This window comes from Babylonia areolata, chromosome 4 (assembly GCF_041734735.1).
Source record: "Babylonia areolata isolate BAREFJ2019XMU chromosome 4, ASM4173473v1, whole genome shotgun sequence".
Lineage (NCBI taxonomy): Eukaryota > Metazoa > Mollusca > Gastropoda > Neogastropoda > Buccinidae > Babylonia > Babylonia areolata.
Window position 1 is genome coordinate 34194797 of NC_134879.1, and position 26351 is coordinate 34221147.

At 40.3% G+C, this 26351-nt stretch overlaps 2 protein-coding genes across 6 annotated transcripts in view; one reads left to right on the forward strand and one right to left on the reverse strand.

Moving 5' to 3' along the window:
- Positions 1-1104: 1104 nt before the first annotated feature.
- On the forward strand, positions 1105-23220 carry LOC143281104 (macro domain-containing protein CT2219-like). Its single transcript, XM_076586061.1, has 9 exons — positions 1105-1370; positions 3705-3842; positions 4827-4964; positions 7628-7744; positions 10166-10269; positions 10915-10945; positions 14938-15020; positions 17120-17234; positions 18761-23220. The coding sequence occupies exons 1-9, from the start codon at positions 1247-1249 to the stop codon at positions 18874-18876; spliced, it is 966 nt and encodes a 321-aa protein (XP_076442176.1). The 5' UTR covers positions 1105-1246; the 3' UTR covers positions 18877-23220.
- Positions 23221-23222: 2 nt separating this feature from the next.
- LOC143281103 (uncharacterized) overlaps positions 23223-26351 on the reverse strand; it is a 129185-nt gene continuing 126056 nt past the window's right edge. For all 5 annotated transcript variants that reach the window (XM_076586060.1, XM_076586059.1, XM_076586056.1 and 2 more), the window contains one exon: positions 23223-25834. In XM_076586060.1, the coding sequence (XP_076442175.1) occupies positions 25632-25834 (203 nt within the window). In that variant the 3' untranslated portion in view covers positions 23223-25631. The remainder of the gene's footprint in view (positions 25835-26351) is intronic.

Below are 26351 nucleotides of genomic sequence, written 5' to 3' on the forward strand. Positions count from 1 at the left end.
GACACGATTTACTTTTTAAAGGGAGAGAAACGTGAAAAACGGCGTTTACTGGAAGTTTCCTTTCACATTTCACGAAATACCCAGCACACACACACACACACACACACACACACACACACACACACACACACACACACACACACACACACTCACTCACTCACTAACGCGCTCGTGCGCGCGCACGCACGCACACACACACACACACACACACACACACACACACACACACACACATTCACACACACACAGACCTACCTGTAATGTAACACACACGTGTTGTTCACGCGGCAAGACGACAGCATACATATTTTAGGTTCGGCCGCTGCCTCCCCCACCCCCTCCTCCATCAGTCCCTCCCACGCACATGTCTCTCTTGAAGGTGGTTGCGAAAAATGTGCGTAAAAATGAGAACAAAAAAGAAAGAATAAACAAGAAAAGAAAAAAGAAAGAATAAACAAGAAAAGAAAAAAGAAAAAAATGAAAACAAAAAAGAAAAAGAAAGTTTCAGTTTCAAGGAAGTGTCGAAACGTGCTGAGTGATCCATAAATTATGATAAACCACATTTTTTAAAATAAAAACAACAACAACAAAACAAGCAAATGCCTGACCGTCTCATAATTATTCACAACGAGCTGGTCAGAACTTGAGAACCTACTTTAGGGTTTGGCAAAACAAAACATGGACATAAAATAATTACACAAAATAAACAAATAAGTATATGCATAAAAATAAAATATATGCGGAAAGACAAAGACAAATCAAAGAACAGTCAAGGACTCATTCTTGCCGCTGACAAAGAAACGGTGCGCACACACTTACACACACATAGATAAAATCATAAGTCAAAACCCCTCGACGCCCTTTTTCTGTCACTGCACCCACCCACAAAATTATTTGTGTAGGCCTGGCTATACGTGTGTACATTTGTCTGTAATAACCCGCTAAACGTGATCTTCCTTCGTTCTATACACACACACACACACACGCACGCACGCACACACACACACACATCCACACACACACACACACATTGAGCACGCGCACCAGAAAAAGCCAGGTCCAGTTCGATGGAGAGAGAGTGAGTTGTCACCTTTGGCTTTAACACCCACCAAGTCCCGTGTTCATGAGAACATATGTTCGGCTCACGGAGTCCCCGTGAGTTCTGAGGGGAAACTGATGACCAGTTTCCTGTCGAACGTCCGCGTCGGGGGGAAGAGAACAACCACAAAGCCGAAAAAAAAGCAAGATGGGGAACTGTGTGCCCAGAACCAGAGCGTCTTCGTATTCTCTGAGGCATATTTCATCAGTGCTAGACGAACCAGCAGCTTCGGGAAGTGACGCCAACGTTGTGAACATAAACGCCGAAAGAGGTATTTCTTTCACAGTAATATCAGTGATTTCTTTGTACACAAACTTAAGTCAGTAGTGGGCTTGCGTAAACTGGGAACAGAAATAAATGATGTGGAGAGGGGAGATTTTTTGTAGATATCGAAGATTTCCTTTTAGATTTCTTGTCTCTCCCTCAGCTTCCACGAATGTGGTTTCAAATATTTCAGAACAATACTTTCAGATGTTGTACAGACGGACGGGTAAGTTTATAGGGAAACTATGAGTGCATTTTCCCTTCGAATATCAGTATGCGCTGTGTGCCTCAACCCAAATAACATGCCGAGTCAGTTCCAGCAAGATTTCCTTTCGACCCCCATTAAGTAGTCTACCTGTGGGAACAATCGTAAAATACAATCACTTCGACGAAGACATTGCGGCAGACTTTAACTTATTTCCCTTCATATAAAAGTACAATTTTCCAACATTTACTCAGAAAAAGTCGAATCGACATGATTGATTGGGGGTTGAGGGAAGAATGAGGGATTGAGAATTCCACCCAACCGTTGTCAAATATTACAATAGCTGTTTTGAAAATAACTTGATTCATAATGAGGGTTTTGTTTCACCTCTCTCTCTCTCTCTCGGGAGGGGGCAAGGATGTGGAGGTGGTATCGAATCTCGCCGGGTTATCAGCCTTTCTGTTGTGGGGTTATGCGCATGCACCGGATGGCACTGTGCACTCGAGCTGAAAGTTTCGTTCTGATAACAAATATGTATTTGTTCTATTGTTTCATGATAACTTGAAATAATTAATTAGTTAAAAGAAGAATTCTGTCTACTAATATTAGAAAACACTCACCATATGTTAACTTGGTAACAATGGGGCAGTTGTAGCTCTGTCTCCTGTGAACTATGTCATAAATTGACTGTCAAATGTGTGCAGCTAGTTGGGAATCAGGGTGTCACATTATAAGTGGATTTTTTATTTATTTTTTTAAATTTCTGGTAGGCCTGACAAAAGCGAAGTTCAAATCTTGATTTTTACCAGCAAAGTTTACCCGTGGGCTAAATTGAGCAAACTTATTAACTTTTTGAGAGTTTTAGTAATTTTCCTTCTGACCAGTTGACTGTGGCCATCATTTGACCATGTAATGGTCTCCTCCATTCTTTGGAGCATTATTTTTTTCTCAGTCTTTTGAATCTGGGGGAAGAAAGTCCAAGAATGGTACGAATGCAAGTAATTTTTATTCTTTGATATCGTTTTTATTACCATTAGCTATACTAGATATAAGCAAAGTTAATTCGTTGTTTTAATACCTTAAAAAGGCAGTTAGCATTGTACAATTTCTTTTTTTTATGGTGCCGGAGGGAATTGTAGGCCCAGAGAAAAGAGGCAGTTCCACATTTCTTCCAATCCACTCCGCCTTGTGAACGTCCACGTCTTGTGAATAACACTCATTCCGCCTTGAGGGGAAAATTGCGGATATTGCCGATAGTAATAATGTAGCCTCCGGGTTTTGTAGGGGTCGCAGCTTCGGACCTTGTCAGAGCAGAAAATTACATGATTGAAACTGGCACAGTGGCAGTGTCAAAATGGTTCCTGCAAGGATGGGGATACGTTGACCTATCAGTTGAACGCAAAAATAATTAATAGCAAATGTTGGACATGACAAAATCCATTGTGCTGTTTTGGAAGATTTTCTTTATATTATTTGTTCTGGAAATGACCCATCATTATTAAGAGTTTGGAATGAATCGGTGGAGCCTCCATTTATTTGTTTGATTTTTGTTTTTAATTCAGCCAACACTGCAGTCTGCGTGGGATCTTTGTCCTGTATGTGATGGGCTTACTGTATCATTGTGAAGAACGGGAATAAAGTCAAGAGGAAGACAGTATCAGGGGGTGGGGTGAGGGAAGTACTTCACTGGATAACTACACAGTGAAGAATCGGTCTCTTGCAATGGTCTGTATTTGAGCGGATTAACCAAAGAGGGTAGAGTATTCCTTATTTTCTAGTATTACTGCATGGCTCTTAGCTCACTGAGTTTTATGCCTTCTTTGTAGCTTTCATATTATTATAGTTAAATTAATGTACTGACTTGTGTATTTTGTTTCGTTAATATTTTACACAAACCTAGGGTATTTTTCTTAAGGACCGATCAGCATGTTGGGTTTATGTGTAGGCCAGCATCTGTTCCTTTTTTCTTTTCTTTTCTTTAACTTTTTTTTTTTTATAACCTTTTTAAAGAGATGTGTATGGATCAGTCCATATGTTTGGCACCTTGAAACAGAACTGCCATCCCACTTAATCCCACTCGCCTTTTTTTCCCTCATCCATACTGCTGTCATTGTGTTGAGTTTGCCTGTGTTTCAGAGAGATCCGTCAGCCTGTCGGTGAGTCAAAGACGAAAGCTGTACCGCTGCAAGCTGAAAGATGTGCTGACCTTGGAAGACATCAAGGCATGGGGAGCAACAGGGGAGACTACCCCTCCTATTGATGGACTGGATGACTGTAAGGAGCTGTTCTCTTTCTGCACTGCCTGACTGACTTCCTTTTCTTTCTCTTTTCCGTGCTTGTGTGTGTATTGTTTTCTTTGTCAGACTTTGTTCATGTATGATTTTGAAAGCTGCAAGGTTGACAGTGTGTTTGAGTGCAGTTGCAGTGTGTATGGACATTGTGTGCAAATGTGACCATGTCAGTGCTGGGTGGTAAGGTTAGGGTAGTGTTTTGAATTTAAGGATTTAGAGGATAAAGGGGAAAAGGATTTAGTATGATTGCATTAAAAGATCGTCAGACAGGCTAGAGATGTATAGAAGCCAGTCACAAAGGGTTTTCTATTTATTTAGAATAGTTGAGGAAAAAGAGAAAAGGAAGGACATTGCAGTGATGATGTACCGGCAGGTGAAGTGATCATTGCCCACACCTCACAGCTGTCCATGCAGGTCACGCTAACTGCAGTGGTGATGTAGGGGGTCAAGCAAATCACCACTTGCTGGGTCAGAAAAGGGAAACTTGTGTTTGTTGCCAGATGTACAATGTTGTTTGATCCCTGGACTGATTCACGTTGGAATGGTTGAAAATGAAAAGGATCAACACATTTCTAATGAATATGAATTAAGTTTTGACGATAAAAGATGAATTTGTAGACTTGATATAAGGCACCTGAAACTGAGCACTTTTACTGAGTTTGGAGTAGAAAATTGTTGATTGCGTTAAAGCAGTTTAACATTGGCAGACACGAATGGTATAGATTCAGAGCGGAATTGTGACAGTTCTGCCAGTGTGTGTGTGTGTGTGTGTGTGTGTGTGTGTGTGTGTATTGTTTTCACAGAATCAGTTATCACTTGATTAGTCTAGGCATGTATGCAATTTGACTTCAGTTTTTTTTCCATCTTTATTTCTCCTTGTCATGGTGTTTCCTCTCTCCACCCCCTCTTTGTTTCCCCTCCCTTTTTGTGCTGCTGGTGTACTGAGAACTGCAGTGTTTATTTTCAGATGATAGATTCGGTTGCCCCATCCAGTACAACGCAGAGTTTAACAGGACGATCTCGTTGGTTCAGGCAGACATCACTGTAATGGAGGTTGATGCCATTGTCAATCCCACCAAGAACTCAGAGATGCGTGGTGGAGCAGGTAAGAGGAAAAGTGTTGCCTTAAAAACAAATGAAACAAAACTTGTCATACAAATTGTCAATGTGGGGTTGCTGTGCGCTTCATAGTAAGCATTCCCATTTTCCGGAAATGTGTGCTTGAATATGTCCTCTTTATTCTAAAAAAACATCTTATTTGTCATCTTTATTTTCTTTTGTCCATTATTTTCTGCCTTTCCAGTTCCCTGTGTATACTATAAAGCCAGAGATTGATTCCTCTGGGACCCTCTGCAGGTGGGGGCTTGGGGGTGGTGGTGGTGGTTTAAAATAATATAAGAAATATTGTCATGAGCCAGTCAGCGGTTGGTTGACATTTTTCTGCACTTCTGTGCTTGAGAACACTTTCATTGCAACTAATTTCAAACAGCTCAGCCGACAAAAAAAATAACAAAAAGCCACCACACTGATAAGTGGCATCACTGGCAAAGACACCGTGTTACCTCAAGCTTACAGCAGTAAGTTTTCTGTATGCTGTGTACATTGTAATCAGTGCATATGTGTCCAAGCGCTATTTAAAGTGGGACAATCTTGGGCTCTTTATCCACTACATGTATCTTGAATGCATAAATGTATGTCAATTTCTAAAAAAAACATAAAACATTTTGTGGTTTCCTTTCCTTTGATAACACAATTGATATAAGTCAACATGCAAGAAAAGATAAGGGAAATAAATGATAAAAAAAAAAATCAACAAAAAACACAACCACAAATGGAAAATACATAATGACATACATATAAGAGAGGATTAGTGTTGTCAAAAAATAAATAAATCATTTTGATATGTCATTAAATAAAAGGGAAAACATCTGTTCCACCCTCCTCCTCCCTTCAATCACTGGCTGTGACTTGTTCATTCATTTACACAAGTGGGCTTTCACATGTTAGACCATTTTACCCCAGCAATGTAAGCAGTCACACTTATTCTGGGGGGAATCTATTCCACTCAAAATGTATCATTTACATATACATATGCACATATTTATGTGTGCTGTGCTGAACAAGTGTTTGAAGCTTTCGTTATGAAATAAATCATTTGCTGCCCAGTGTAGATTTGATTTTAATTATTTTCATGCCAAATCTTAAGAAGAAATATATTTGTGATTATAATGACTTGGTGACTTTCAGTGCTGCTGCTCTCTAATAATTATATTATTACTCAGGTCCAGTTAGGGCTAGGCATGTTTGTACACATACAGCCACACAGCACTTGTGTCTTCTGACGATTTTGATCTTTTCGGAACATGGAATTATGGTAGGTTTCATTTTTTGTCCTGTTTTGGTGCCATTTCAGTGGCATTCATTTACCATTGTGCTCTTCATTCCTCAGACTGAAAAAAAAAAATCCCATTATACCTCTGACATTTGAACCCACAGTCTGGTCAGATAAAACTTTTGGCTTTTTATAGCTGATTTGATATTTGCTGTTGATTGATAATGTGAAGATACACTGACTGTTTATATTTGCCAGTAATCATTGATGATATCTGCTGTTGATTGATAATATGAAGATACACTGACTGTTTATATTTACCAGTAATCATTGATGATATCTGCTGTTGATTGATAATATGAAGATACACTGACTGTTTATATTTACCAGTAATCATTGATGATATCTGCTGTTGATTGATAATATGAAGATACACTGTTTATATTTACCAGTAATCATTGATGATATCTGCTGTTGATTGATAATGTGAAGATACACTGACTGTTTATATTTACCAGTAATCATTGATGATATCTGCTGTTGATTGATAATATGAAGATACACTGACTGTTTATATTTACCAGTAATCATTGAAATGACCCTCTTTCATTTTTCACTGAACTCCCTATTGTGAAGTAGCTAAGGGCAATGGTTTTTATTTGGTATTTTGCTCTTTTAGTCCACCAGATAACGAAAATGTAAGTTTGAAATGGCCAATATTTTATGACTGGTATTAAGTTTGGATTAAAATCTTTATCAGAAATTAAAAAAATCCAACGTGACACAGTTGAAAGTGAATTGAAAGGCTGTTATTTGTAGCTGAGCACACAAGTTGTGTGTATTTATGCATGTTGTGATGCATGTTTGTGCATCTTACTGTTAAAGCATCATGTAGGTATTGCGATGTATGTGTACAATGAAATGTGTGTGATGTTTGTTATGTTAGTATGTGTGCAATGAGTGTTGTTGTGTGTGATGTTTGTTGTGTTAGTATGTGTGAAAAATGTTTGATCCATTCTGTTTAGTGTTACGTAAGTTTTCATCTCTATGTTTAAACTTTGTTTTACACGTCAGTTAGTTGGGGTTTTTTTTCATATTGTGCAGCACAATTGAGCATGTTTGATATGGAGAGGCTTTATCATTATTATTCTCTTTGTTGTTGTTGTTGTTGTTGTTGTTATCATTATCATGGTCATCCTTATCATGATCATTCTTCTTCTTCTTCTTCTTCTTATTATTATCATCATTATATCATCATCATCTTGTTGTTGTTGTTATCATTATTATTATTATTAATGCTGTTATTATATTATTATTATTATTATTATTATATAAATCACTCCTTCAAATAGGTATATTTCGATAATCATTGTTATATCAAGCACTCCTTCCAACAGGTTTCTGTGCCTTGATGGTTGTGTTGTTGACATCCTCAGTGGCAAGAGGTGTCCACAGAGCGGCTGGTCCCTCCCTGGCCCAGGAGTGTGGCACACTGACCGGGTGTTACCCAGGGAGCGTTCAGGTCACCGCTGGCTACAGGCTGCCTGCCAAGTGTCAGTATCCACAGTCTTTTTAGAAAAAAAAATTATCATGTCTTCTTTTGGACCGTTTTTTCGTATTTTATTTCTATCATTGCCTTTTTCTTATCTTTTATTTTTATTATATGAGTATTTATTTTGTTTTATTTCCTGTTGTTTTACATAAACCACTAAATGGAGAGTATGGGTCTCAAGGGAAGCCCAGTGCATTGGGTTTATGTATAGGTCAGGCATCTGCTTAGACAACAACAAACAAACAAAAAAAAAGAAAAAAAAAAAAAAAAGAAAAAAAAAAAGAAAGTGTAGGGATTATGGACCAGTTGACATGTGATGACATCTTGAAACAAAAATCTAGTTTTTTGGTGTCAGAAAATGTTTTTTGGCATTGTTTGGTTTCTGCTGCTGTATATACACTTTTTCCTGATGTTTGTTGCTGTACTACGTTTAATAATAATAATTGAATTTTTTCCCTGAAGGCTGGTGAGAAATGTGGCTGTGGACTGTGCCAGAGAGGTATTCTGGATCTACTGTAAAGTGACTTCAGTTATTTTCTGTTTTTTGTCTTCAAAGTTTTTGTGCCGCCCCCCACCCGAGTTATGTATACCAGATGAACAATCATTCCTGGATCAGAACTCTGTTCAACATAAGTGCTTTTTAAAAGCTTGCAGCTGTTTATATTCCTGTGCCAGTGTTGAACAAGACTTGACTGGCATTGGCCTTTTTAATGTTGTTTTAAAGAGGCTCATTGTATTTAGATATTTTTTCTCAAATTTCACCCTCCTTTCACCCTCATTTGCCCAGTTTCCCCCAACTCTCCATTCATTCACATCTCCCACCCCTTCTAACCGATAACACTCAAATGTATATACAAATACTTTAACAAAATGTCTTCAATCACCGATATGTGTGATGGGACATTAAAGAAAATCCCTCCTCCTTAAGGAGGCGCCATGTTGAATTGCTTAGGTCTTGTAGTTGTGGTCCAGAGATCACCTGTGATCAGGGTTAAAGGTCCCATTTCAGCATGTTATGTCCTTGAAAAGGCTCTTCCATTTTCCTCACTTCACCCAGGTGTGAATGGGTAGCTGATATCAGATGGGGCAGATAAAAACGGCAGAAGAGAATTGTGCCTGGCCTTCCTGTGCCGAGTCCTGGACACAGTGGACTTGAATTCAATGCCCTGATCTGATGGCCATTAAAGGCTATGGGACCTTTAACCTTTTAAAATTGTTAATGTCAGTAAACTGATGCCTGGTTGGCTTGGAGTGGTTAGTAAACTGATGCCTGGTTAGCTTGGAGTGGTCAGTAAACTGATTCCTGGTTAACTTGGAGTGGTCAGTAAACTGATGCCTGGTTAGCTTGGAGTGGTCAGTAAACTGATGCCTGGTTAACTTGGAGTGGTCAGTAAACTGATGCCTGGTTAACTTGGAGTGGTCAGTAAACTGATGCCTAGTTAACTTGGAGTGGTCAGTAAACTGATGCCTAGTTAACTTAGAGTGGTCAGTAAACTGATGCCTAGTTAACTTAGAGTGGTCAGTAAACTGATGCCTAGTTAACTTGGAGTGGTCAGTAAATTGATGTCTGGTTAACTTAGAGTGGTCAGTAAACTGATGCCTAGTTAACTTGGAGTGGTTAGTAAACTGATGCCTAGTTAACTTGGAGTGGTCAGTAAACTGATGCCTAGTTAACTTGGAGTGGTCAGTAAACTGATGTCTGGTTAACTTGGAGTGGTTAGTAAACTGATGCCTAGTTAACTTGGAGTGGTCAGTAAATTGATGCCTAGTTAACTTGGAGTGGTCAGTAAACTGATGTCTGGTTAACTTGGAGTGGTCAGTAAACTGATGCCTAGTTAACTTGGAGTGGTCAGTAAACTGATGCCTAGTTAACTTGGAGTGGTCAGTAAACTGATGCCTAGTTAACTTGGAGTGGTCAGTAAATTGATGCCTAGTTAACTTGGAGTGGTCAGTAAACTGATGCCTAGTTAACTTGGAGTGGTCAGTAAACTGATGTCTGGTTAACTTGGAGTGGTCAGTAAACTGATGCCTAGTTAACTTGGAGTGGTCAGTAAACTGATGCCTAGTTAACTTGGAGTGGTCAGTAAACTGATGCCTAGTTAACTTGGAGTGGTTAGTAAATGGATGCCTGGTTTGGTGGTTAGCGTGGAAGGGTTAATAAATTGATGCCTGATTTGGTGGTTAGATTAGAGTGGTTAGTAAACTGATGCCTGGTTAACCTGTAGATGTTAGTAAATTGATGTCTGGTGAGCTTGAAGTGGTTAGTAAATAGATGCCTGGTTCAGTGTTTAGCTTGGAGTGGTTAGTAAATTGATGGCTGGCTAGCTTGGAGCATTTAGTCAATTGATGTCTGGTTCAGTGGTTAACATGGAGCGGTTACTAAATTGATGCCTGGTTGACTTGAGTTATTTCCTCCTGCCAGATGTGATCCATGCAGTGGGAATTATTGGAGGTGCTCCTACAAAGCAGGCCTCTTGTTACTATGGAAGTCTGGAATATGTCAAACTGCACAAGCTGAAGTCAGTGGTGAGTAGTAGACCCCTCTGTTTCATTATTTTTAAAAAAATCCTTCATTTATACAGTAATAAGTTTACATATACATAGGTGCCAAAAATGGACAAGGACACCTAAAAATAAGAATACACGGAAGGAATATGTTCTTAGATGTTTGTTTGATCGGACATACATTCAAGGATGAGGATATTCAATTCGCATAACCAGGTTAGAACACACAAGAGAATTAGACAAGTACGTACTGAGAACAAATGAATATGTAAATTAAAAGACAGCACATAAAGGCCTGTCGGTTAAGATGTTGGGGGTGTTTCTGCAATTATAAGTAGTATTCCCACCTTTTGAGAGTTGAGTGCTTGTAATTAGAAACCCAGCAGTGTGATCATGTGCTGATGGCACACCCCCTAAACCCCTCACCTTTCATTCTTGCATGTTGGCAAGTTTTCCTCCTTGTTTACCAGATCCCTGCCCTCTGGGTCATGATCCATGAATTAGTGAATGAACATGGCCTATTCTTTACCTCACTTCTTCACAAAGGCAGAGTCGCAGCAGCACAAAGTAATTACTGTCATAGTAATGGTAGATGAAGCACAATGTTGAACGCTTTTCGGCACATATTTGAAGCTTTCAAATAATGGCTATGGTTGTCCTTTTCAGGCTTTCCCATGCATTACGTCTGGATATAAGGGTAAGTCGAGTCAGAAATGCTAATATTAGAAAAATCTGCAAACTGTTCAGAAAAATGTTTGCAAAGAAATAATGTTCTAAATATTAATGTCATTGAAGATTAAATAAATAAAAGCTTTTAATATAATTATGCAGGTTGCTTGAGTGTGTAAGTATTTCATAGTGGGGCTTAAAAGAAAAGGGAGTAAATAAAGTGGAAATGACCACACATGAGAGACGGACATTAGGAATGTGTGTAGGCAAACATTGTACGTGTGGGTAGTGCGCAGGTTAATGTTCATGTATTAATATTCAAAGTCTGCATTCTCATTTTGTAACTTTTTTCCTGCAGACAAACTGGTTGGGTTTTTTTAAGACTCAGAAAGTTCATAGCACTTGCAGTGTTGCAAAGGAAATTTTCACATGAAGGACTGTTAATACTTCAACTTTGATGCAAACATTCTGATAAATATAGATGTGTTTTTGGTTTTCTGTAATTGTCCATACCACATTTGGGGTCACAAGTTGATTATAGATAGTACATGTTGTGTGTATATCACTATATGTTACTGTCTGTTACTGTTAATACTATATTTTACTGTTAATGCCCATGCATATGTGTTAATGTGTGTATGTGGACAGTGCATGTATTGATGCACATGTATATATGTTAATGTGTATGTGCATAGTGCACATGAAAATGTTAAATGTGTGTGTATGGATAGTGCACATGTAAATGCATGTGTATACGTGTTAATGCATGTGTGTGGATAGTGCACATGTTAAAGCACATGTATGTTTTATAGTGTACTGATAGCACGTGTTACAAGGTTTGTGTATGTGTTGCGTGTGCTCCTTTTGCTGTCACAAATGGTGTCAAGCAAGGCTGCGTCCTGGCTCCAACGCTGTTCAGCCTCATGTTCTCTGCAATGCTTACTGATGCCTTCAGAGATGGCGATGTTGGAATCGGCCTAAAGTACCGAACAGATGGCAAGTTGTTTAACCTCAGAAGGCTTCAAGCAAAAACGAAGGTCATGACAGACATCATCAGAGACTTTTTGTTTGCTGATGATTGTGCCCTCAACGCTGGATCTGAAGCTGACATGCAACTCAGTGTCGACAAGTTTGCCACCGCCAGCAGGAACTTCGGCCTTACCATCAGCATGAGGAAAACTGAAGTTCTCCATCAGCCAGCCCCAGGGAAACCCTACGTTGAGCCCAACATCACAGTCAACGGTCAGAGACTCAGTGCGGTGGAGCGGTTCACATACCTTGGCAGCACACTGTCACGAAATGCGACCATCGACGATGAAGTGAACGTCAGGATTGCAAGAGCAAGCGCAACTTTTGGCAGACTCAGTGCAAATGTCTGGAACAGAAGAGGCATTAGTCTTGAGACCAAGCTAAAGGTCTACAGAGCAGTAGTTGTCCCCACACTACTGTACGCCTGCGAAACTTGGACAGTGTACCAACGACATGCCAAGAAGCTGAACCGCTTCCACACAACATGCCTCAGGAAGCTACTGAACATCAAGTGGCAAGACAGGACCCCAGACACAGAGGTGCTCGCAAAAGCCACCCTTCCCAGCATCTTCACCATCCTGATGCAGTCCCAGCTTCGCTGGGCTGGACACATGGCGCGCATGCCAGACCATCGGCTGCCCAAAAGGCTCTTCTATGGCAAGCTGCAACAAGGGAAGAGATCACATGGAGGTCAGAAGAAGCGCTTCAGAGATACTCTGAAAGTCTCTCTGAAAGCGTTCGATATCAACCCTGACTCCTGGGAGGAATCTGCAGTGGACCGTGACAAATGGCGCGCTGCTGTGCACAAAGGCGCCAAGTTGTGCGAGGCCAACAGGACTGCTGCAGCTGTTCAGAAGAGGTAGGCCAGAAAGTCACGGGCAAACAAGCTCCCTGACAATGATATGCCTGTCTTTGTCTGCCCCAACTGTCAGCGAACATTTCGTGCGCAGATCGGACTATTCAGCCATCTGCGCATTCACAGATAGATTCATGAGCACCCTCCCCCCCCACCCCACCACCACCCACCCCCCATCCCCCTGCTGGATGACAACGATGGTCATCATCGATCTCGATGGACACACCACCATGTGTTGCGTGTGTGTATAGGTAAGGCACATATTAATCCGTTTAATACTGGGGAGTATACAACTTCGGCAGGCTTCCCTACCATATTGATGCAGAAAGAAAAGTGCAGAAAATACACTGTTTTTCCTCCAAAGCATGTGTGGACACACCTGAAATACTGAAGAAGCTTGCCTCCTTTCTTTGCAAATGTAGGTCTATGCAAATGTAGGAATGTGAAAGCAGTTTAAAGGAGACTAATTTTGATGCCAGAGCAGTGCTCAGACACAAGGCTCTGAGTTCAAGCATGTGTATAATCATGTGTTGTGTGTGTGGATAGTGCACATGCTAATATGCATGTATATGCGTTGATGTGTGTGTAGTGCACATGTTAATGGGTGTGTTTGTGTGTGTGTTTGTAGTGCACATCCTAATGGGTGTATGTGTTAGTGTGTGTGGATGGTGAACATGTTAATGCATGTGTATATATGTTGTGTGTCTATGGATAGTGCACATATTAATGGGTGTCTATTTGTGTATGTGCTTATTGTTGTGTGTATGAATAGTACATATTTTAATGAGTGTGTATATTGTGTATGGTTAGTACATATGTTAATGAAGGTATATTGTGTGTTTGGTAAATATGTTGAGTGTGGATAATGTGCATATGGATAGTATATATGTTAATGGGTGTGTATATTATATGTGTATGGATAGTACATATGATAATGGGTATGTATATTGTGTGTGTTTGGACAGTCCACATGTTAATGGGTGTGTATAAGGATAGTACATATGTTAATGGGTGTGTATGTGTGTGTGGATAATATATGTTAATGGGTGTGCATATTGTGTGTGTGGGTAGTACTTATATTAATGAGTGTGTATACTGTGAGTGGATAGTATACATGTTGATGGGTGTGTATATTGTGTGTGTGGACAGTCCACATGTTAATGGGTACGTGTTGTGTGTCCCCAGACCTCAATGTGGAGGAAATGTGCACATGTTAATGGGTACGTGTTGTGTGTCCCCAGACTTCAATGTGGAGGAAATGTGCACATGTTAATGGGTACGTGTTGTGTGTCCCCAGACTTCAATGTGGAGAAATGTGCACATGTTAATGGGTACGTGTTGTGTGTCCCCAGACCTCAATGTGGAGGAAATGTGCACATGTTAATGGGTACGTGTTGTGTGTCCCCAGACCTCAATGTGGAGGAAATGTGCACATGTTAATGGGTACGTGTTGTGTGTCCCCAGACCTCAATGTGGAGGAAATGTGCACATGTTAATGGGTACGTGTTGTGTGTCCCCAGACCTCAATGTGGAGGAAATGTCCACATGTTAATGGGTACGTGTTGTGTGTCCCCAGACCTCAATGTGGAGGAAATGTCCACATGTTAATGGGTACGTGTTGTGTGTCCCCAGACTTCAATGTGGAGGAAATGTGCACATGTTAATGGGTACGTGTTGTGTGTCCCCAGACCTCAATGTGGAGAAATGTGCACATGTTAATGGGTACGTGTTGTGTGTCCCCAGACCTCAATGTGGAGGAAATGTCCACATGTTAATGGGTACGTGTTGTGTGTCCCCAGACCTCAATGTGGAGGAAATGTGCACATGTTAATGGGTACGTGTTGTGTGTCCCCAGACCTCAATGTGGGGGAAATGTCCACATGTTAATGGGTACGTGTTGTGTGTCCCCAGACCTCAATGTGGGGGAAATGTCCACATGTTAATGGGTACGTGTTGTGTGTCCCCAGACCTCAATGTGGGGGAAATGTGCACATGTTAATGGGTACATGTTGTGTGTCCCCAGACTTCAATGTGGGGGAAATGTGCACATGTTAATGGGTACATGTTGTGTGTCCCCAGACTTCAATGTGGGGGAAATGTCCACATGTTAATGGGTACGTGTTGTGTGTCCCCAGACTACAGTGTGGAGGAAATGTGCGATATGTCAGTGCAGGGGATCCAGTTGTGGATGGACATGAACCCTTCTTACGTGGCTGAGGTAAACACCTTTTTTTTTTCTTTTGTTTTTTAAATCCAGGTATTGTGTCCATGTGTCTGACCTCTTGTTCCCTTGACTTCCGAACCTCGGTGAAATGAAGTCAGTGTTGCATCGATTTGAAACGCAGTTGTTAGTTTGTGTGTTCCTGTTATTATCAGTGGTGTGACTGATTTAGCTGGAAAGTATTGCAGTCCCAAGAGGGAAGTTCAGATGATAAATGATGATGGAGATCCTGAACCATAACAGGCCTTTCACTGGTGAGCAGAGCAGGCGTGAACTCAGCCCCTGTATCATCAAATGTCTTATCCTTCCCCCTACATTGATCCCCCTTCTTCACCAAATTGACAAACATGTATCCTGGCAACCAGCTGCCTTGATGAAATGGTTAGCATCATGGACAGACGGCTGAGAAGACAGGAGTTCATATCCCAGCGGAGGTGGATTTTTCAGCTCATGGCCAGCTCCTACCCAGAGTTGAGTGTGCTATGGGCTTAAATGGGGAGACTGGGACCACACAGTCAAGTATCATCCACTTCACGGATGCGTCTTTGGGTGTGTTGCTCTAATTTTATGACCATTTCTGCAAGTGTCTGTATCTCTTGGGCCTGGTTGACATAGTCCCAAACCTAAATGGACCTCCATAGCAGCATTATCATCATCATCATCAGTGTCCACTCTGGTGAAGACACTCACTCAGTCTGACTTTGTGATAAAGCCATTATTGTCATCAGTAGGGAGTTAGTAGGTGGTGTCTTAAGTACGTTAAATCAGAACAGGCACTACTGAACACCACTGAAGTGACTCAGAAGTGGTATAGGGTCTCCTCTGGTGTGTGGCTGCATGGCGACCTAACATTGATGGATCCCTGTGGATTGCCGACACTTGGACTGCAACAGACAAACCTGGGTGTGGCTATGTACGGGGGACGCGGAATGAGTGGTGTGGGAGTAATGCCACTGAAACAGTGCAGATGATGGGGCAGCAAAAACAAAACCAACAAAACCCAACAACAAACATATATCCTTGCTGTGTGCTCCTCTGTATTTCTTATTCTCCTGCTTTCAGTCGGGGGGGAGGGAGTAGGGTATACAGCTAATATTGTATTATCAAGTATGGCTTGTATATTTTCACACATTATCTCTTTCTATCCCTCTCTCACTGTATCTCTGTATGTCTCTCCTTTTCATTTATTCATTTATTTATTTTATGTACTCTGCTTCCTCCCTTCTCTCTATTGGATTTCTTGATTGAACATGTTCATCTGCACAGGGATGGAACAGTTGTAAACTTGAATATACAGGTTAGTCATCACCAAAATTTCTTGAAACAGAAACCTGTCAGCTGAAGACTGCGTATTTGCTTTTTGCTACCTACTCATTTTGTATAGTCAACAATCCAAAACTACCATTTACGTGGAAGAAGAAAACAAATTTTGTCATTCATCCACCATAAAATGAGCATGTAAATGTTTCTACAGTCCATGTTTGGCTGGCCTGCAGTCACACTTGGATCTGGCTCAGTGGTGATGTTCGGTATTGATCTGCTGATTTAATTAAAAAACATTCAGTTAAAAAACAACAAAAAACAATACAAAAACAAACAAAACAAACATGAAGTGTTATTCATGAAAGCCAGCAGTGCAGTTTACTCCATAACATTTTGAAGCTCATCCAAGTCAGCTTGTAATGTGTTGTATTGAATTACATTACTCATTATTGTCACAACAGATTTCTCAGTGTGAAATTCAGGCTGCATTCTCCAGAGAGAGCACCACACTGAGATTGCCACCCTTTTTTTTTCCTGCTTGCAGTTTTTAAAATTTGTTTTTCCTTTCGAAGTGAATTTTTCTACAGAATTTTGTCAGCAACCATAATCATTGCTAGATAATCAGTAGCTACTAGCATAAACCTGACTAAGCAGTTTTTCTTGTAATTCTTAGGGGTTTTTTTGTTTTTGTTTTTTTACATGAAGGAAAATTAAAACTCTATGACTGCTGATTCATACAAGTCAGACATGATAATAGGCAAGTTTTTTGTGCAGCCTTTACAGCCTAGTGCACTGCCAGTGTCAGTCAGTGACTTTGTGTGTGTGGGTGGCAGATGGACCGAATCATTCTCTGTGCATCGACTGATGAAGACATGTCCAGGTACGCAAGACTGCTGAAACTGTACTTCCCTCTACCCTCAAGTACTCCATGCAGTGAAGACAATGCAGGTTGGTTCATCCTTTGTCATTGTATTTCTGCAGCTGGACAAAATGTTAAGAGCTAGAAATTTGTGTGTTGTCCTGTATTTTTGGTTCAGTCAGTCATTGAAATGATGTGAAGAAAGAATTGACAGACAATCATTTGGAATTGACTGATGTTCAGCTCGCTTGTTTTTTTTTGGTATGGAAAAGTGTAAGTCCAAGTGGTAATGTCAGCTGGCACAAGTCGACAATGATAACAAGATCAAAGTAAAAGGGTAAAAGGCAAATCCACTTCCACAAATTTGAAATGTTTAAAAAGTTTGATCACTACCCGCTCTGCTATGTTGCTCTTGCACATGAATTGCTGTTTGCGTGCATTGACATCACTGCATAGAATACATGAAAGTCACTGACCGCAGGCTTTCTGGATTATCTCCCTTCCACCTGGATCCGGTTTGGTGAGAATCTCATGGGCAGGAGCAACAGACAGATGATTTGAACAGATGAAAAAATGTCGCTCTGATAGTCTGTGAAAAATGAGCACAGGCATGTTTTCTTGACCTGGCATGTTTTTTTGTCAATCATATTTTTGTGTATGTATCCGTAAATTACAGCATCACTGTAATGGTTTGTGGTTTGTGAAAAATGACCAGTTATAAGTATGGATACTTACACATGATTTCCCTCTATTTTTTCCTTCTTTTTTTTTTAACCTCCTGAGGAACTATGAAAAGAAAGAATATTGTGGATTCTAAAGGCTTGCAACTGGAAACCATGACCATTACATAAATTCTTTATAGGCTTGCTATTTGAAACCATGGCCATTGGAAAAAATCAAAGGCTTGCGATAGAAACAATGTCCATTGCAAAAGTTTAAAGGCTTGTAATTTGAAACCATGTCATTGTAGACAATTGAAGGCTTGCAGTTTTAAACCATGACAGGTGCAAAAATATAACATTTTCTTTCTATGTATGACGGAAAAACCTCCCATTGAACTGGGCATATGACAGAATGGCAGCAATGATTCTGTTGACATGATCTTTACAAAGCAAATGCTCTATTTTTAACAGAATGCAGCTGCTGTAATTTTTTTTAAACTGATTATTTGCTGCAAAGCCTCTTTGGTGTTGACTTAAATAACAAAGCTGGCAAAAATGGTAACATTGTGTGCTGGCTAATTTTGGTCCAGTTGCAGGTCCTGTGCCAGAATCACACTTCCAAGATGCTGGATCTGTGCTCTTGGCTGGGGTTCATGATTCCCCTTCATCAACCCACCCCTCCAAAAATATTGGTTTAAATTATGATATAAACTCATTATCAGATTAAAGCAGACGTGCAATGAAAACCAAGACACAAGTGAAATATTTGATGCATTGATCAGGATTAAGTTTACAAGTTCAGCTTAGTTTAGGAGAATCGGGTATTATCAGAATGTAGCATGTAGAATTATGCTGTATCATATAATGAATGAATGGACACCACCATATTAGGAACAAAAAGTTGACATCTAGGTTTATATATTTGCAAACAAATAAATTTCTGTCCTTAACAGCAGCGAAGATCTCCATAGTCTCCACCGAAGTGCAAGCTGATTTCCAGGGGAATTCCTTAAACCTAGGTGGACAGATTGGAGAATCTGGACAGGCAGGACAGGTGATCCTCTACTGACATTTCCTCCTCCTCCTCTCAGACAACCTGGTGTCTGTCGTGAAGGGATTACCCAGTTGAAAAGATGTTTTAAGGTATTGTCATTTATGTTTGGCATCCTATGAACTGTGCCAAAGTTGTGCAGTGGGTCTATTTTTTGGTTCATGAGGAATTAAGATGTCTGAAGGCAATGCTTAGTTTTATAAAGATGTTCTTACACTAATATATCATTAATCCCATGAAACAATTTATAAACTGGATTGATAATTGTCACTAATGAATTTGAATTTTTAAACTATTGGAATTTATTGGAATTAACTATTATTCATAAAAACAATTGATAACTTGAGTCAATAGTCATAATTTATTGGATTTTATTTTATAGAAAAGTATCAAGCATTTTATAATTAGAATTGAAATATCACAGTAGGTATTAATGTATGGTCTTTGTCATCAGTGGGTGAATGTGTTGTGCACTGTATGTGTATCTTTTAAAAAAAATTAGTATTCAACTGCTTTATCAGTTCCTTTTATTCTGTGCCCTGCATTCGCTGCAGGTGAGTGGTGGTGATGATCTATGCACTTTGTGCTGGATTTCCTTCTTTCAGTCAGCATACTAGTGTGATACACCACAAGGTGATTTTGCTGTTCGATTTTTAAATTATTTTGTAAGTTTTATTATTGGTATAAATGAAATGAAATTAATTTTAAGGGCAGATTTGTTCAGGACAGATGCTGTGTGAATGCAGTGATGGGAAAACAATCCAGCTGGTGTTTGATTCATTGAATCTGTTTTTACATGCAAATGCAGAAGAAATTGGAATCTATGTGTATAGGTCAGGTGATGTGTATGTTTAGGTTGGGGCATGACACCTGCAACTTAATTCGATTATTGTGACTTGCTTATCTGAACAGAAATGAGCTCTTGACTAAAGCTGCATTGAAATTGGTTTAGCCTTAGGTATTCTGACAGACACACGCAAAAAATGGAACATTTTAGCATCATACACAAAAAGCATGCCTGTATTCTAATGTGCATGTGCACATATTTTGAGTGGTACTTGAGTAGTTCATGAACATTTGGTAGGAGGTATAGCAGGTTCTTTTAGATTAATTGGTAAGAGATAAACATGTCAAGGTGTATTTTGCAACTGAGGCATGCATTTTAACATTTTTGTGGGTTTGTGTCAATAAAATGATATTGTGTGGTATTTATCTCTGGCTATCAACTGCATTTACCGTTTTTAGCAAGTTCAAAGTTAAGGATTGGAAGTGTCACTTGTGCTTGCTAACTTAACCGATCAGCACTTCATCTCAGAAGCTAAGCACCCTTTTGATCTTCACCTTTGAGCTGGCTAAGACGCCCAAGATGCAGCTGTCTTAGACAGTGCACATGGTTTCTAACACAGGAGGAACAGCCTTTTCTAAGGAGTGTAGCAACAACAAAAAAAAACTCTACCTGTGCCATGTTTCAGTTTCTCAGTTTCAGTTTCTCAAGGAGGCGTCACTGCGTTCGGACAAAACCATATACGCTACACCACATCTGCCAAGCAGATGCCTGACCAGCAGCGTAACCCAAATTCCATACTGGTCAGTTCCTGAGTGCATGCATATGTGTACCGATCAGAGTGGATTTTTTCTACAGAATTTTGCCAGAAGACGAGACTATGGGTTCTTTTCAGTGCACAAAGTGCATGCTGCAAATGGGACCTGGCTTACGTCATCCAAATGACACGCTCAGTTTGATATTCCAGTCAAACTTGGAGAAAAGGAAACACAGACACTGTATTGGTAGATGAATGTCTAGCATGACCATTCTGCCACTTTGGTCCATGTAAAAAGCAGTGCCAGCAAATAGTGCACCATGTCTGTGACAAACATGGAAAAGATTGAAACGCCCTGTTCACTAAACAGCTCGCATCGAACAAAATTTCAACAACTGGAAAAAAAAATGACACTTGAAGCTTTATTTTCAAGGCAAACTAACAAATGGTACTAAACCCTTAAGGTTCCCTGTGCCTTTCATATTGCAAGGCTTGAAGAGAACGACCTTTTTATCATTTTAGATGTAACTTGAAGGGGGGGGGGGGAAAGCAGGAAAAATGAGGCATTAACAATGTGGTATTTTCTTTCGAAAATCTGCAGCGAAAGAAAATTTGGGGGTGGGGCAGCAATAACCTATCTCCAAACTGGAGATTTCTTCATGCCGGCCCCCCAAAAGGGTTCAGTTCAGCAATTTCCAGCCCAATAATTGCATGTGCCACTTTAGGTTTGGGCCAATGCACCCATTTTTCCATTTCACAACTCGACCCAAAATGGTATGGCCAGTCTTGCAGAAATGACCCAAATGCATAACCCGAAAAACCAACATGCCTTCAGTCCTTGCTCAAGGGAAGGGGCATAACATAAAAACATGGTAAACAGCCAATATGGGAATGCCTGCAACCCTTTTCTGCACAACTGCAGCATTACCATGTGAAACCAACCAACAACAAAAAAAACACCCCATCAAATGGATAAGGAAACCAAATGCCTTGGCAACCTCACTATCACAGATACCTTTCTTTTAAGGCAAAACAAAGCTATACACAAGTTTGCAACCAGCTGGGACTCGGCACACAGAAACTTGGCAAACTTTCGAAAGGGGGACAAAGGAATGTCTGCACTGCGTAAAGATTCACTTTAGCAACACCTATCCACTCATAAGGAATTGCGAGCATTACATGCAAATAATACAGCAAGTTTTGATCCTTGACAAAAGGCACACTTTAAGCTATTGCTGCTTAGTGCTACCCAAATTGTACCTTTGTTATTTCTGCTTTTCATGAGGCACAGTATAATTTAAAACAAAGGTACAGAAATGGCAATTAGCAGTTTACTACTACACTGATAAACATGTACAAATGAAATGCATGAAAAATAAAAAGCACCTGTTTTGTCCACTAAAGGTCATTTTTGTGAATGTCAAATGAAGTGCTCGGGGTACTTTTCCTTCTGCCATAACTTAATGCAATGTGCAAAAACCAAAAATGATACTGAGATCAACAGATTAGTATGAATCACAAGACTAGCACTGAATATTGCATTTTAGTATACAATGATCCACACATTCAATTTATATTTACTAAATACAACTGATTTTATGATGTACAGAGTATGGGCACATGAAAAGAGAAACATCTAACAAACTGAATGTGTGTGACCTTTTATCTTTCACCTCTATGTTATAAGCCAGTTGATACTGAATTTCATGAAGTCTCAAATTCTGTATGGGAACTATTAGGTTTTGCACATTTTCTATTTTAATTTGTAAAGAAATTGATGTTACAAAATGACTATTCCAACTTTGTAGCCTTTCTTTTTACATTGCTATCTAGCTTCTTTTGAAAGTCGGTTTCAAGAGCAGTTGTCATTTTGGCACCCTGTTTCAGATAAATCCACATACACTACACCACTTTTCTGCAGGCAGAGCGGAGATAACCAACATTGTGAAGGCAAGAAAAATAACGTTGAACTACTTTGTCTGGAAACCAAATAAGTGAAAACTGACCTTCAACCACCCTACAGAGCTGAAGTTCAAAGCAATACATTAACATATTATATATAGAGAGAGATCATATATGAACCAATCTCATTGGCAATTCTCTGTCCAGAAGGATTTTTTGGAAGACCAAAGTTATGTGCCAGCCGGCACCCAGAATGCCCTAGCAGGAACCACCCATCACAGTAGCGGGCCACAAGATACAGGTAGGCAACAGCTTCACCTATCTGAGCAGTACACTTTTATGCAGACATCAGCAACAGAACTGCCAAAGCTAGTACCACCTTGGTGAGACTCCATAACAATGCATGGGAGCGGAGAGGACTCGACCTAAATATCAAACTGAAGGTCTACCGAGCAGTGGTACTCACCGTCCTCTTCCATGCCAGTGAGACCGGAACTGTCCACAGCACTTCCACTTGAGCTGCTTCTGCAGACTTCACATATAATGGTAGGATAAAATCCTGAACGCAGAAAGCCCAAAACATGGGCTGGCCATGTCATGTGAAGTCAGACAGTTGGACTGCCAAAACAGTACCCTGTGGTGTGTAATGAGCCAGGGGAAAGTGCTCAGTGGAAAACTGCCTCAAAGACCTCGACATCAATCCCAGTAGCTGGAAATCCCTACCTGGTGATGCAAGATCACTAGAGGAGCATGTGCAGCAGAAAATAAGACGCACCGCAGTGCCTCCATCTGACAGTGAAGTCATGGTCATCTTCCAATCTGAAAGATGAACATCAGATTTTTGGAAAGAACTGACCATACCTTCACAATTTCTCTTCAGAACAGAAGCATGGTATTTTTTTTTTTAAACCCCCACCCCCCCCCCTAAAAAAAAAACTACTAAACAATCACATGCCCCTTCTTTAACCAAAGCACAGACAGAGGGGAAAACTGGTTCCTTCCTGTCCATTCAGAGTACAAAGCAGTTCAAGAGTGCAGAGAATAAAAGGTTACTGTACACATTTTGCAAAGGGAATGGCACCAAAGAAAACATTTTTTCACTTAGTAATAATACATGCCACTCTGAACAGCAGCTGACCATGTAACCTTTACACTGCCTAGCATATTACACGGTCTGAACATTCCGATAAAGTGCACATCAGAAGAAAAGAAAAAAAAAAAAAAGAAGAAAAAATTCACTTTGACCAAGCTGAATAACATTGCCTCATTGTATCAAAAGCATGTATACATGACAAGAACAGAATTACACTGTGAAGGCAATCCTCTTTCCATGAGTCCATCCTGAACCCTTTGCTTCACTGTGTACACTATTTGTTTTCTGACTCCCAATCCTCATGCCATCAGAGCAACAGCATTACATGTCTGACCATGTCCCAAATGTCAGCAGAGGCAGGCAGGAGCCCAGTGCTGGGGTAACTGAGCAATCTATGCAGTGCTGTTTGCTTAGCACTGGGAAAGTTCCTAAGTCAATGGAATTAGCATAGAGTAAGGAACATTCTCTGCACTAAAACAAACTTCAAGCTGTTAGTATTGCTCATGCAACCCAGTCCTGCAGAGCTGGTGAATGGCATCTGGCTGGTTGCAAACCTTCATGGCTACAACACTACATCTAGTTTACTCAACTGTATTAACACCACCCTTGTTCATGTCAATCAAATATTCTTAAATGTCTTCCATATACACTTTATGCATAGCCTCCAGCACTCCTCCACACACACACACACCTACACATCTTGAACTGGTCTCTTCATTCACATGTAGTATAGCTGGCACTAACATTCCACTGAGCATCAACTAACAGGGGTCCCATCTGGAATTACACTGCATCGACCTTTAACAATGCTGAGTACTTCATCAACTTGTCCTGAACTGATGAAACCTGTATTCTGCCAAGTTGAAGGATCTGTGCAAGGGGAGGATAAATCAGCAATAACTACATAAACTGACTGGCCACTTTTGGGTCATCAGTTCTCTTCTGAACAATTAAGGCTACCACAATTATAATACTTTCCCAACAATCCACAAAACAGGAATGTGAATTTCTTGCTGTGGACACTGGCACACACTCTCATCCGGATGCAGTATGAAGATCCTCTCATGGTCAACCATACATTACAATGAATCCTGCATTTGAAACTATTTTTGTTTTGGGGGTTTGTTCAGTTGTCTCCACCTTGTTCACAGAGGCTCATGTACTCCTAACTACTGATTTTGCTTATTTCTGAGTTTGATTGTTTTCCTTATTTTGATATCCCAAATCACAGATACCTCAACCTTACAAGATTTACAATAAAGTTCTCAGTGGAAGCTCCTCCATATATTCCTGGTTTACTTACTGCATTTATAAACTGGTGCAAGTTACAGCAGAACGTTTGCTTTTTACAAACATTTTGTGGTGGGTATGAACCTGTTAGAAACATGATGAGGGGGGTACCATTCCATGACTGGAAGCCACCCCCTTGAGGTCCTGGGCATTCAGAACAGAGCATGCAGGGAGGCAAGTGATCAAGATCCAGAAAATGGGTTTGCCCTTACTGCTTATTTGGAAAGTGCTCTGTGCAAATTCAGTAAACAGACAAGGTGGTAATCACACCTTTCCTGTTAGTGTCTGATAAAAGTAAAATTTCATATCAATGCAATTTCTGCCAAAAAAGGGTATCTTGAATCAACTAATCCAAACAACAGTTTATGGTTCCCTGTCAGAACCACATTTTTGTCAAACCAAATGTTGTGTGCCCACAACATAACAGCATTACTTTTTCATACTATTCTGGCAAATTTTACAACATTTTGTCATATCTTTCCAAATTTCAACCTTTTCTGGCTTGGATACTTCATAACAAAAACTCAAATGCTTGCCTAACACTCCACACAAAACCCCACTTGCAGGCAAAAAAAGTGGCTGAGCCAGATGTCATTTCTGCACGAGGCATAAAACATGTCTTAACAGTGCAAACGTACTGGCGAAAGCTTGCACCAGTCGAACACAGTCTATATGTGACAACTACTTGTTCAAATCTACAATTGGTCAAAACAATCACTGGGTCTCTCACCACCATCTGTACAGAACATTCTAGTGATTATTAACACATTCCATCACAAATGAACCCAGATCATCATCTGTTCATATCTGAACCATCTGGCAGCACCAATCTCCTCGTAAGTCACAAGCGCGTAAACAAGTCACCAACCTGACGACCACAACACCAAGATTAAGTAACATCATCCTGATAAAAAAAAAAGGGGTTTTGTAATGGATCCTAGTTGACGCTAACGTACATCCTTCGTGAGTTCTGCCATTTCTGGTGACCCAGGATCCATGGCCTGTGAGTGTGGACTGTCAATGGGCTGGAAGCCAGCCAGCTCACTGCGTATCCGCTCAATCTCCTGGAAGTACTTGTGCTTCTCTGAGCTGGACATCCCTGATATATCCGTGTCTGTGTCCTCCTCTGGGAACAACGCTCGCACCATCACTGCAACAGCAGCAGTTCAGAAAGGATTAACCCTTTCACCTGCGGTAATCACAACCACACAGCAGTAGTCAACAAAAGGTTAATCATCCTTTTAGCTATGGTAATCACAAATACCCCCCCCCCCCACTTTTCCCCTCCACACACACAAGATAAATGTTCAGTGAGTATTAAAACAGATTCTATGAAGGTCAGATCGACTGGTTCTTTTGGAACAATGATATTCGGCCAAATACAGAACAAATATCTTAGGAATTCATTTTGGCAAGTTAATCAAAGGGAAGCAATACACACATAACTTCGATGACAGCGTGAAACAGCATGGGAATACAGGCACTGCTAAATTTCAACACCTCAGTTGCTGAGCTGACCCTTTATACCACATGATCAGTGTGTTGCCTTTCAGTGCAATACTGGTTAACTGGATAACAGATGGCTTCTGTACTGTGTGTTGATTCGGTTTTGTTAGGCTAAATCTGCAACATGTCTATAGACACACCAGTTCCCAAACTTTGCAGTA

Bases quoted from the DNA above. Each gene is read 5' to 3' on its own strand.
- LOC143281104 (XM_076586061.1), top strand. From the start codon at position 1,247: ATGGGGAACTGTGTGCCCAGAACCAGAGCGTCTTCGTATTCTCTGAGG. The intron at 15,021-17,119 runs GTAAACACCTTT...TGTGGGTGGCAG, and splicing joins ACCCTTCTTACGTGGCTGAG to ATGGACCGAATCATTCTCTG. The intron at 17,235-18,760 runs GTTGGTTCATCC...TGTCCTTAACAG, and splicing joins ATGCAGTGAAGACAATGCAG to CAGCGAAGATCTCCATAGTC.